We start from the raw sequence: 14398 nt of genomic DNA on the forward strand, positions 1-14398 counted from the left end.
CTTTATTTTGTAAAGCTCTATCTCATGATGTAGTTCTTATGTACGCAGGGTGGCTCAGTTTTCAAGTTATGAGCCTTTAAACATGTTGCCGTTTTCACTTTGGGTTTCACTTCAACTGTTTCATGCATTTAATGTACTTTGTTCCTATTGAAATTTCCTTATGGACTTAGCTCTTACCGATGGCTCCTTAAATGGGGCTGTCAGACGGCAGAGCTCTGTCCAATTATTTCAGATTAATTACCATTTATATTATTTTATATCATATCATATCATATCATATCAAATTATATCATATCATATTATATTCATTACAATTCATTAGTTTAAACAATTATCATAGCAGTATAAAGAAAAATTAAATCCAACAATTTCACAATAATTAATACACATACAAAAAAAAAAAAAAAAAAAATACATTTAAGTACATCAAAGTCATTAAGAATAAGATTAATATATACAGTACTATAATAAGCTTTTGTTACTATATTCCATACACTAAAATCAACAATACATGCTAAAAAACCACTAATTGTTAAGAATTCACATTGTAAAAGCCTATCCCACAATTTGCCACAATTTGAGTTATAAATAGTTGATGCTTTTGAACAACAATGTTACCAATGTAAATGATGCATGCACTTGAAGATCATTCTCCTTATGCATGTGAAGATCATTATCGCTAGAAAGCTCATTCATCATGAAAGACCTGATATGAAAATCTCATGAACACTACCACACAGCAGTAACATTGCTGGGTTAAAGCAGAGAAAATGAGAAAGCAACCACACAACCTTTATTGATTTTAACTGTAAAATGGTACTTGAAACCAGTGATTGACAGCATGTGTTGGTGAGTTTATTGTTAAGCATTTAATGATTGACATTTTGGAGGCTCAGGTGTTTACCAGAGCTCAGGTAGGACTCGGACTGAGTATGCCTGAGTTTTTCAATAGAAATAATGCCGCTTTTGCTGGAAACCTGAGTTTCCTGAGGATACTTGTGTGGCCAGCGCTGGATGGACTCCGGAATTGGTCTGGAAATTGGAACAAGAGCTAAATTATTTTTGCTAGGGTACTACTCATCATGACTAAGCTTTGTGAATACTACTGATTTAAAGAGAGTAATCAGTATGAGGGCTGGTACAAAGCACCCATAGATTATCTGATACAACCATAGATATGGGTTGTCTAAGATACTACTACTCATCATGACTAACCTTTGTGAATACTACTGATTTAAAGAGAGTAATCAGTATGAGGGCTGGTACAGAGCACCCATAGATAATCTGATACATCCATAGATCTGAGTTGTCTAAGATACTACTACCTACTCATCATGACTAACCTTTGTGAATACTACTGATTTAAAGAGAGTAATCAGTATGAGGGCTGGTACAGAGCACCCATTGATTATCTGATACATCCATAGATCTGGGTTGTCTAAGATACTACTACTCATCATGACTAACCTTTGTGAATACTCCTGATTTAAAGAGAGTAATCAGTATGAGGGCTGGTACAGAGCACCCATAGATTATCTGATACAACCATAGATCTGGGCTGTCTAAGATACTACTACTCATCATGAATAACCTTTGAGAATACTACTGATTTAAAGAGAGTAATCAGTATGAGGGCTGGTACAGAGCACCCATAGATTATCTGATACATCCATAGATCTGAGTTGTCTAAGATACTACTATAGTCTGTGTATCTACCTCGATTCACCGGCACTATAAGCTTTGAAGTTCAGCGTGTTCTGCATTAGATTAGCGTTACTTGGTGTGTGTACACACTTTTACGCGCACGATCAACGTGCCGCATATGTACACGCAAGAAACTATGCTAAGCCAACTTAGCACACGCTGAACTTCAAAGCTAGTGCCGCTGACTCGAGGTAGATATACAGACTATATTCATCATGACTAACCTTTGTGAATACTACTGCTTTAAAGAGAGTAATTATTATGAGGGCTGGTACAGAGCACCCATAGATAATCTGATACCACCATAGATCTGGGTGGTCTAAGATACTACCAGGATCCGCTGATGATGTGCTATTAGATGCACCCTGAAAAACAAAAACGCAATAGAATAAATTAATGTTTAATTTTATTTGTCTTTAGTTCTGATGACGTCAGAATCCTGTTGTGAAAGCTAGCCTATCTACTTACTTACTTAAATGTTTAATAAATCTCTTCAGAATCCATATTTGGGAGCGGCATCTCAATCGTAATTGATGCGATCTCTCTATCTTCACGGATATAGACTTTAAACAAATAAAATTGTAACTTTATTTTTCAGTTTCCCTGTAAACTATAGCAGAAATATCCCCTAAATTAATTAATATTGAGCATTATCGGAGCAATTTTGAACGAACGGCCGGGCAAACGGCAAGATACGTCACTATGAAAAACATATGTAAATGAACAGCTTTATGCAAATACACCGCTATGCAAAATGGACAATTTGAAATAAAGCAAATGAGATAGGTTAATTAATTATCTCACTAATGAAGCAGCATCCATGGTTAGGATTTTTGCTCATTTTGAAGAGTGTTGTCTACTGACTTACTCTGCCAAAATTCATGAAAAAGACAAAAAAGGTTGCATACATCGCTATGTGGTACGGCTGACGAATTACAGCAGTCAGCATGTGTATAAATGGTTTGAGTGCATAAAACATCACACGATATGGTCATTATAAAGCTTATTTTGTACTACAAGACGCAGTCCTTTTAAGATTTTAATTTTTTCTTAACCTGCATTTGCGTCCACATGTTTACAAATACTGAAATATGATTGGATCGCACATGTCAAATTTATTCATAAATGAATTCCTTATCACTTACCCCATCCCCTTGTTCGAACCAATAACTGAGCCACCAATTGGTAAATACAGTACCAAATGCAACCAACAAGAAGAGGAGAATCACGATGAAAGCAAGGATAAACCCACCAGATGCCCGGATATACCTAAGCACCGTCTCGAATCTGCTTACTCCGGCTTCCGCGGATTCAGCCTCAATTAGACCACCTGTGATAACGAAACACAAGAACAAGAATGAATGTTAGGAAATAAGGCTAGGCTCTTATTGAAAAATGCCATGCACATGGTAGAAACAAGACTGAGTCAGGAATCCTACTCAGGGAGGGGAGGGGGTACTCAAAACAATTAAACAGATGGGGATGTGCAGCCAACATAGGTCGCATTTTAGCCCATTATCATGACACATTATTCAAGGCCAATTTTTGCGATAAAGTTCATTAATGGGCAAAATGGGAAACTGAACTGAACTGTTTTGCCAAATGCATACTACATCTTCTTCTTCTTGAATCCTTTAGTTAGTTCTAACAGGCAATAAAAGTCAAATTTTAATATTTGGCCAATGTTTGGAAATAAGGGCCCAAAACATACTTTTTTAGGGTGTTTTTGCGTATACTGTGACAATCAAGTCTTATAACCAATCATTTAATTAAAATAGCACAAAAAAGTGAAAATTAGAACAAAAGTTCGGCATATACTCAAGATTTTGAATCCGTGGACTTGTTCCAAGTCTTTGATTTTCGTGACTCGATTGTCAGAAAACACATCTTTTGGGCTCTTTTCAAGAAATTAGTTCAATAGTGAACTTTTTCTTTTATCTCCAGTTAGTGCTAAATGAATGATTAGTGTGATCTATGTTTCATTTGGCAGAGCTTGATAATATTTGTTTTAATCCCAAAAAATTAGTGCTGTATTTTTCTGGAATAGGGAGTAGAACCCACCGGCGTGTCCAGGATCTGTTCCTGCGGGGGGAGGGGGCTCAGAGGGGCTTTCAGAGTTATGCTGGGGGTGGGCTTAATGGCTAAAATCTGGCTGATTTTAACAAAGTGTGGGGGCACCCCCCTCCCCCAGGACACGCCACTGGAACCCTCCAATCATGAGTCAGCTCCCATACCACTAGCATCACCAGACCTCCACTACTAACCGTCATATTCCGGTTTTTCTTCCATATCAAGTCCCATGTCCTTTTTGCTTCCCATCTCATCCTTTGATGAAGTCAAGTCCCCACCAACTCTTGTCTGTGATTCGTCGCCTTTCTCTTTGTCTTCGCGTTCATCCATGTGGAATGTACGAATTAGATTTGCATATTCTCCATCTTCTGTCATCAGTTCATCGTGTTTACCCTCCTCGGCTATTCTACCGTCGCGCATCAGTATGACGTAGTCGCAGTCGGCTAGGTACTGCACGGATGAGTCAAAAATTTAGACAAAATTCAATTTGCATGTACCATCTTACCTAATTAACGCCTCCTGTACATGTGGACTTTGTGATCTTACAACTGGTAAATTGTGCACTCCAACCTCTCTGCATGATTTGGGTTGTCAGTTTGTCTCCATGGGCAGTCAGGTTATGGCAAACAAAGAAATCTTTTTAATTCTTGAAGAAACCACAAACTATATCCTGACCTGACCTGGCAGTTTTGACCATCAAGACTGAAAGAACACAGATTGGTTTCCACTTCATACAGTGCTTACTATACTTTACTTGTAAGGTTATTACATGATACAGAATTCTTTACTATTATACTGCTGTTGTTGAAGTTGGATCGACAAGAATCACTCTGAAGATGGCCATCGCCCAAGATGGTCGAAACTGTCTGGTCAGTAAAGAACTTTTGGTTTTGACAAGATGAAATGTTTATTATAAACCAATATTTTAATAGGCCTAATAAACCTACCTGTAGTTGATGAGTGACAAATACAACTGATTTTCCATTCCCTTGCAATGCATCTTTAATGCAATGTCTAAAGATGTGCTGTCCTACGTGAGTATCCACAGCGCTTAAAGGGTCGTCTAATAGATACACATCCGAATTAGAGTAAAGCGCCCTCGCCATACTAACACGTTGCTTCTGACCACCACTGAGGTTAATACCCCTTTCACCAATCTGGAAACAAATATAAATGGTACTTCAGTTACCATTAACAACTAATAACTATACTGGTGACAGTTGAAATTAGTATACATTTATCAGTTGTATATTCACTCCACCAATCAATAACTCCATCAGTCAACCAATCGATCAATCCATCAATCAATCAATCAAACAAACAATGAATAAATCAATCACTCAACCAATCAGTCACACAAGGACTTAACTCACTACTCACATTAATTCTAACTCCCTCATTCCACCAATCAAGCAATAGAACAAGATCAATGGATCAATCAATCAATCAATCAACCAATCAATCAATCAATCTTACCTCAGTTTCATCTCCCTGTGCTAAGATGTCTAAATCCTCCTGTAAGCTACAAGCATCAATGGCTTTGGCATATCTCTCCTCATCATAATCATCCCAAAATAAGATGTTTTCTTTTACAGTTGCATTGAATATACATGCTTGTTGTGAGACATATGCTATGGAACCCTCCAGTCCTATGGTGCCGTTCATTTTCACCATACGGCTTAGCAGGGCGGAAATTAATGAGCTTTTACCACTGCCAACACTGCCACAAATACCTACAAGAGAACCCTAAATTTAAAACAAAAATAGAAAATAGAAAAATCATACATTGGGCTATTCCATTTAAAATCCACACTACCCCTGTGGATGATTTAGCTGAAGTCTTCCAGAGGGAGTATGAGTTTCAAATAAAATAGACAATTGGGTAACTTCCATTTTAAATACTCACTCCAGTTGTGGAAGATAAAGGTAAAGCCATAATACAGGGGGAGCATGAGTTTCAAAATGATTAACCCTGACCGATTACATTTGAAAAACATACTCCCCCTGTGCATGATATTTCCAAAATCTTCCACATGGGTAGTATGGATTTCAACTGGAATAGCCCATTAAACATGTACTTGCCAAACTTTGAAACTCAGAAATAAGGGTACCTAAAGTTGGTGTCCAATTAGAGCAAAGCGAGGGGCGCATCAAGCGACTTGCGGACCAGGGAGCCGCTATGGTTTTGGCATGTAGCATAGTTGTAGGAAAGGCTATTTTAAAGCTCAAAATTGACATCAAGGATGTTCATTTAAACTTCCAAATTTGGGGTTGCAAAACTAATTTCATACCTGTGAAACACATTTCATATACCGTATTTCCTCGAATAAACGCCCCTGGGGGCATTGCATTTTCCAAACGGGGGTGTTTATTAGAGTCATTTTTAGCACGACAATTCCCGTTAAAATCATTAGCTAAGCTTAAAAGTCACGTTAAAATGACGAACTATGAACTAGAAACACTGACTTTTGGTTCACTTCCGGGTTTCCGATTTTCGCCGATCATTGCTGCTATTATCGACCATGTGAGCAACTTGGTAAGCTTACTACACAAGATAGCATGGAAATATCCGCATTTTTGAAACATCTTGGTTGAAAAAAGTGGTGGGGGCGTTTATTTGAGGTAGGGCTACTATTCGAGGAAATACGATACTTGAAATAATTTTTTTCAGCTTAAACAATCGGCTAAAACATGATTTACATACAGTAGTCAACTTAATTACAAGCACATATTTTTTTGGGGTGTGGCTTTGGGGGCGCGAGCCCCTGGGGTAAAAGCAGAGCGCGGCAAACAAGAAGAGGCGGCGGAATATGAAGGGGTGGCAAAAGAATTATTAAAGAAAAAAGGGCGGAAGAATTATGAGGAGCAGCCACGAAGACATAAATGATCTGGCATATTGTTCACTGGTTGGTATAGTCGCCCTCTTAGCCAATCACAAACTGCATTATAATTTGCCATTGGTAGACTTTTTTTGTTCAGGGAGTGGAATTAAACTGGCTGCTGAGGAGACTAACATACAATATCATCACCCAATAATATACACACCTTTTTAACAACCAAATTCATATCAAAAGACATGTGACTAAATGTGAGTTGTCATCGAGCAAAATCTCCATTTCTCCATTTGTCTGCTGTAGCTCCATTTCTCCATTTGTCTGCTGTTGCTGATTATCTTTCCCTTCCTCCAGCTGCTGTTTCTCTGAACTTGCATTGTTGGACTCTGAAGAGTCAGTACTTTCTTTATCCCATGCAAATGTGGCGTTGCTGATTTCTATGGCATTCTCTGGGTTGTTAGGCTTGTTTTGAATGGGCTCCATTTCTTCCATTAGCAATAATTCCTGCACAATAAGATGAATAACAAAATCACAATGTCAAATGTCAAGGTATAACAAAGTCAAACAGACTAGACCCAAGAGCAGGACTCTACCATATTATTGGGTGTCAATCATGGGGGCAAAATAGTGTACCGCCGGATTATTTTGCAATGAGCCTGAAAAAAAATTCGATTTGAAGTGAGTGCTTCTTTGCATTGTGTTAGTAATGGTAAGGGGTTCCACAAGCATGGAGTTGCCACTGAAAAGACTCTATCCCCAGCACCCTTCTTGTAAAAAGGGAATTGCTATCCACCTAGCGGCACCAAGAAGGAAATACTATCTGCCTATATAGCAGGTTTTCAGTACCCTTTATGATGATCTTTTCACAGTGAGGCAGTTATTTATATACTGGGGAGAGAGCCCATTCAGAGATTTAAACACATATAAAGCAACACCTTATACACAAAATGCTCTATTCCATTTAAAATCCACACTACCACTGTGGAAGATTTTGGAAATATCTTCCACAGGGGAGTATGATTTTCAAATGGAATGAACACATTTGGGCAGCTCCATTTGAAATTCATACACCCTCTGAGAAAGATTCAACCTGAATTTTACACTAAGGGAGGGTGAGTTTCAAATATGAGCTGCTAATGTGTTAATTCAATTTGAAATTCATACTCCCCCTATGGAAGATATTTCCAAAATCTTGCACAGGGGGAAAGTGAATTTTAAATGGAATTGCCCAATCCTCTCATTGACTTGCATCCCTATTACAGATGATTCCATTACTTAGTTGCGTAACCAGTCTTGGTGCTTAAAGGATGCAAAAGCCCATTCATTGAGAAATTTTTCCAGATACGCATGAAATTCCAAATTAGCCAATGGATAAAACCAGAGTACCGACTCTGCCATGTTTGCGTGAAGCTCATGGAGGGCAAATAGTGTACCTCTGAATAATCATGCCATGTACGCGTTAACTTTGATTCTCGCGTTCTGCATGAAAAGTGTTGTGCCAACAATGCACGCTAAGCACTAAGTGGGCAAACACACAAATTACACAAGACACAAATTATCCTCAAAGAATGAGAATAAACAATATGAATTTTTGTTTTTACTATCCCCTACTCTGTGTTAGATGGCAGGCAGGTCCAATATTTTATCGAAGTGCTTATCAAGCGCACCACTACTCAAAATATTGGACCTGCCTGTTATCCATCAGATGGTAGAGGATAGTAAAAACAAACCTCATATCGTTTACCAGTGGCGGCGCTACGGGGAGGGGGGCAAGGGGCATTTTCCCAAAAAATATTTTTCTTGCCTGCCATATTTTTGAGGAAAATAACCCAAATTTTTACCTTTTTTCCTGCAATTTTGAGCAAAATTTGCGAATCCCCCTTGAAATTCACCCCGAAAAAAAATTCCTGGTGCCACCACTGTTATTATTATTATTACTCTCTCAATACTCACCTTCACCCGTGGCATGGCCACCTGTGTTTCTGCCATTGCCTTGGCAGCAAAAGGTGCTCCGACAATAACGATACGGATAGCATTCAACAATGCCAAGTATGTGAAAGCCTATAACGAATCAATAAAAAGAGAATTTTGAATCAGAATTCAAATCTTGGTGATAATAGCATTAACACTATACCCGAACCCACAGGGCCTCAGCACATTGGGCTATTCCAGTAGAAATTCATACACCCCCTATGCTACACATGACTTTAATCTTCCGAACAGGGAATGTGAATTTCAAATGGGGTTACTTAAATAAGACTCGACTTGAAATGAACACTCCATATATGAGATTAAGGACATGTCTTCCATAAGGGTGGATTTCAAATAGAATAGCCCATTCTTCCCACCATATTAAAGCAAATTAACAACTCTATGTCAATCATTAACAGGGTGCTTGTGTCTATCCGAGCAAGAGCGCGCCATCCTTTTCTGAAAGCCAGAGTATGTAGTATACCATAGAATTCCGTCTTCATGCATATATGACACTAAATGAGGGTTTTTTTGACCAAAAATACAAAAGGCAGACACCCTCCACAAAATCATTATTTGGAGTTTGAGCAACTGTATTCAGGTGGCTCACACTGGATGTGCAAACATGTATTATTGTAAGACCAATCTATTGTAATGTTTTAGTGCCCTTTTGTCTCTTTTGTAAAAAAAAACCTCATTTAGAGGCATATTAGCTTATAGATGGAATTCTGAGGTACATGAACATCATTTCTGCTTTGCATTGCACATGCTAAAATCAATGGTACATGTACGAAGCATGAGGTCTTCTTAATTGTGGCCAAGTAACACATAAATATGCAAACAAACAAACAAACAAACCTGTGGTACATCGATGTCATAACCCAATCCTGTATGAAGGATGATGGTAAATGTTGCACTGATGATAGGTACAACAGGTAATGTACCAGTGCTTATGCCTTGTACATAGCCAGCCTTCTCCAGGACACTACGTTCTTCATCGCGTATAGCTGAAAATTGAAGGAACAGTAATTTTGTATTACAATCATTATTGTCGCATTACTATACAAATCAAACCACAAACTTATTAATTGAAGAACAGTAAATTCCTTCAGCGGTGTCCGACGTTACTATTATAGTATCAGTAGCGTACTGTGGCTGCTCCTACCCTGGGGGCTGCAAAAAAAGCTAAATTTTGCCGCCCTTTCATCAACAACCCGAAAAGGTTGACCCAATTTGTTTATTCGATGGTTTGAAAAGGTGAAGAGCAAAAAAAAAAAGAAGATTATAGGTGTGCGTTGACCCGGGGGGGGGGAGGGCTCACGCCTACAAAGGCCACCCCCCAAAAGGCCACCCCACCCTCGATCGACTGACATTTTGCCAAAATTGAGTTATTACCTTACAGCGTTTAAGAGTAGTGATATTTATATCATCATGTGGACATGGCCTTAAAACTCAGAAATAAATAGATAATAAAATCAGACAGATACCTCTTACACCATGCAACTTGGTATTTAAAAAATATAATGATCATAGTTATGGGGTTGTAATCTTACCTCCTATTTGCTTTGCAAATGGAATCTCCCAAGCGTACATCTTGATAAGCTTATACAAGTGAAACTTCACTCATGAGATGTACATGTTTATCTGTGATTTTAATGCAGTGTTGACGGAAGTTAGCTACCATAGTTTATAGGGTTGTGATCTTACCTCCTATTTGCTTTGAGAATGGAATCTCCCAAGCGTACATCTTGATAAGCTTAATGCAAGTGATAACTTCACTCATGAGACGATACACGCTTATCTGTGATTTTAATGCAGTCTTGACGGTAGCGAGTTATCAGTTGGACCAAGAACCCCTGTATATCAATAAACACAAAACAAACCAATTAACAAAGTATTAAAACAATTCGACTCATTTTTTTTCTTTATATAATGCTGGAGTGCATGAAAAATAGCCTATGAGGAGTGACACAGGTCAAGAACTTAAAGGCACCTAGGCCTGAGCCCAAGGCACTAAAAGAGAACCACATGGGCCAATCAGTAGTTCACAGCAGCTTATGAACTACAAGAGTGAAGGGGTACAGTATAGCATCACAGTGTCATCGCACCAATATCTTCATGGCAGAAATCACCATGATGGTAGGTCAAATCCACTAGATCCGAATGGCCCGCTAAAAATCGCTTGCCCTCTCCCCCCTCTCGGCCTGCCAAAAATCGCTTGCCCCCTGTCTCGGCCCGCCAAAAAAGATTGAGTGATGGAGAGTCATTTTATGTAAATAATGATTTGGAGCATGCAAGCGGTGGAAGCAAATTTATAACTTTCATTCTCATGGCCTTATGTAAATGTGCCCCCGATTTATGCTTTTTTGAAGATGCAAGTCAGACAGTCAACTGTTACCAGATCATACTGGTAATATTTGTTTAATACTAGACTATAGTCCACTTAGTTGTGCAAATATTTTGTATCTTATGAGACAATTTGTTCCACTTGTGGAAAGCTCAAAACCCAAACACCGGTTACCATGGTAACTTGGTCTGGTTTCTGTTTGGAATAATAGCAGACAATTAAATTCTGGCTGTGCCAGGGTGCCAGCGGTGAACCGATGGTTGGGTTTTGAAGCCATCCCTTACACTATGAACCACAATGGCCTCATCCCAATCGCATAGTTCAATAACCTCAATTAAACAATCATGGTGCAAAATTTGACCTCAAGTTGCAGAGTATGAGTTTTTGTACCCAAATTGTCAATGGTCATTCAATGAATGTGCAAATGTATTAGGGTTAAAGAACTGTGCCCTCGTAGATGAGCATGTTGTTGATCCTAGTCTTACCTGCAGCGGATAGAACATGAGAAAGCATATTGTCCCAAGAAGCCCTGTCCATCCAAGGATTACACCAGAGGCAATAAGACCAAACACACATACAAAAGGGCCACTGATCCCCAGAGGTAGATACATGCCGAGATCAAACACTCTTTGGCTGTCGTTTGTACACAGATTAATGAGCTGAAATGGTAAAAAAAAGAACATAAAAGTGCAATGATTTATAAGTGCAGGCATGGAAACTGGTCTTGAAAACAAACACTGAAAAGCATTTTTTAAACATTTTCTGTGAATTTGATTCAGAAATAGGCTGAAAACACTGAAAACAATAACAAAAAATGCTGAAATCAGCTAGAATGCTGAAAATTTTCATGTCTAATAGTACCCTACATGTACATGCAGGCACAATGCCTAGATGTTGATCCTCAAGCTTCAGCACACTTTGCAGGTTGTCCCTGACCACTACAGCCCCACATCATTCCATAAACCATTTAACAACAACTCGGGGACTTTGCTGCTTAGAAGCGCACACCCTAGACATTCAACAATTGGCCTTCGCAGCCAGGATCAGCTCTCCAAGTTTCGTATGGGTTACAACAAGACAATTAACAGTAAGCTTCTTGTTCAGGGGAATTTCAAGCCAAAATTTTTCCATGAGAGTATACTAAACCACTTCCAAGGTTTGAACCCGCAACCTCTCGCATCGTAGTCAAAAGCTTTATCAATTCGACTGCTATGAACAAACAAATGAGCTATTCCAATTGAATTCCATTTCCATAACCCCCCTATGGAAGACATGACTTTCACACAGGGAGTATGAATTTTAAATGGTGTTACCTAAATGGGTGTTTCCATCTGAATAAAAAACAAGAAAAAAACAGGGTATATGTATCTTTGGGGTGGCATACTGAATCCCCCGCTCCCCCAAACCTGTTACATTAATCAAAACTTACACCATCATATTTTTGTGCGTTAGGCAGGAAAAACCTCCTGTGTCATTGGCCCCTGATCTTTAAAGCAAAACCTCCTATGTAACCTCTTGGCATTTTTGTTTTAAACATGTTCAGGGGCCACAAACACACAGGACGTTTTTCCTGCCCAACAACAATATCTGATAGCTTACCTCACCGACAGATTTACCCTTCAAACTCCGCAGTCGTGCAATCTTATGATAAACCATCGCCACCAAAGCTGCCCGTGCCCTTCCACCCACACGGGTACCCACATAGAAAGACCAACCGGTAGTAGTAGCCGCTGTAACTTGGAGACACACGAATGCTACGACTAATAAGGAGCCGTAAACGAAGTCGGGCTCAGGTGATTGTGTGAAGGCTATGAGTCTACGCATTACGACAGTCTGAAATAAATGTATTGACAACAAGTTTAAACCTATGGTCATGTGTAATACTGATCGAATGACTGGCCTAGCTATAAGAACTATTTTGATTGGTTGCACAGAGGCCTATATCATGTATTGAGCCAATCAGAGATAGAAGGGCATTACTTAAAATTGCTAAAATTAACAAAGTAATTAAAAGTATTTTTGATTGGTTACTCAGGTCATTCACTCATGTAATGAACCAATCAAGGGCTCTGTAACCCTTTGTGGCAGGCAGCGCTGCATAGCATTAGCCATCGACCCTGTTTGGGACAACCTCCTGACCCCCCGGAACCGAGGGGGCGCCACAACATCTTCTTGTTTGACGTCATCTACATCTGTGACTTCAACAACTCTTCCTATACCTTTGTACAGGAGCCAAGCGTTGTTAATCTGTGATGAAACCACAGTTGAATAGCGTAAACGCAAACGCAAGGTAACGCGTACATGTTACGCGATCAGGTGATAATTTGTCCACAAGGTTGATTTTATCACATTTCCAACCATAATTGTAGTAGAGTTCCACATAAATTATGCAAATTCAAAACTAAATGTGCATAGAAAAACTAATCAGGTGATCAACAGGTGTGTATCTTTCCTGCCGCCAGGTTTCGCAACCATACGACTGACAGATCTTGAGATAATCTGTCCACAAACTCTGCTGTCAATTTGCAATGATTTTTGCATAAATAATGCAAATTAGCTGCTTAAGATTTGCATATTTTTACCACCGAAAAACATACGGTCACAGAGCTCTCTGTAGGTCTTATGGAATCCCCATCAGTTTAAGCTGCAGAGTGGATTAATGAAAATGTAGGCAAAATATGTATATAAGCTCATTGGTATTCATTAATATGCAAATAACATGACACAAAACTATACAGCACATCAGGGCACCATATCCTATAACCATACCAAGTTTGAAGTTGATTGTTTTGCGTTGGAGCTGCACAGTGGATTAATGAATTTGCCTCGATCCGGACAGCCAGCCAAACAAACAGCCAGGCAGGCAACCATTTGGATGATAACATAAAAACAAAAGGAAACAGAAAAACACACACACACACACACACACAGAGTACTCACGGCAGAGACCATAGCTGAACTGAATCCTATGATAACAGCAATTGTACTAAGGATGACATCGCTTCGCATGACATATAACAACGCACTGAACAGTGACGCATCTTCACTCCCATGCTTGCTTAGTAAATGAGCCCATCTTGTCTCAAGCCTAAAATGAAATGAACAAAAGCAATCTACACAAATCAGTGTCTTGATGATATTCCATGATGTCCTTCATTGTCTTTTTGATCCCATACGATTCCTTTTTCTGATCTGTTTCAGAATACTTTGAATGCAGCAGCTGAATATGTAAAATTCCCTTTTGCTAGTTATTCGCTGCCATAGTGCATGTTAATAACCATTAGTTACTGGTTCAAGCCTGGGCTCATACACCTGTTCCGATTTTGATATGCCATACATGTAGGCTTTGTGTTGTGATCAATTCGATCACTGGTTCGTAACAAAGAAAGCGTAAGCCAGTTGACCTAGCAATGGTCATATTCTAACATGCACTACGACAGCGAATAAATTATACAAAAACAATACCAACTGT

At 39.1% G+C, this 14398-nt stretch overlaps 1 protein-coding gene across 1 annotated transcript in view; it reads right to left on the reverse strand.

The window, feature by feature from the left end:
- The window catches only part of LOC140143888 (ATP-binding cassette sub-family C member 5-like), a 56998-nt gene that overhangs the window by 26842 nt on the left and 15758 nt on the right, over positions 1-14398 (reverse strand). Inside the window, 14 exon segments of the mRNA XM_072165718.1 lie at positions 1929-2069; positions 2850-3034; positions 3969-4224; positions 4722-4931; positions 5251-5520; positions 6820-6845; positions 6848-7112; positions 8562-8669; positions 9438-9586; positions 10287-10368; positions 10370-10435; positions 11412-11585; positions 12526-12759; positions 13867-14014. Coding sequence (XP_072021819.1) covers positions 1929-2069; positions 2850-3034; positions 3969-4224; positions 4722-4931; positions 5251-5520; positions 6820-6845; positions 6848-7112; positions 8562-8669; positions 9438-9586; positions 10287-10368; positions 10370-10435; positions 11412-11585; positions 12526-12759; positions 13867-14014 — 2314 coding nt within the window.

The sequence above is a fragment of the Amphiura filiformis genome, unplaced genomic scaffold, assembly GCF_039555335.1.
Source record: "Amphiura filiformis unplaced genomic scaffold, Afil_fr2py scaffold_31, whole genome shotgun sequence".
NCBI lineage: Eukaryota > Metazoa > Echinodermata > Ophiuroidea > Amphilepidida > Amphiuridae > Amphiura > Amphiura filiformis.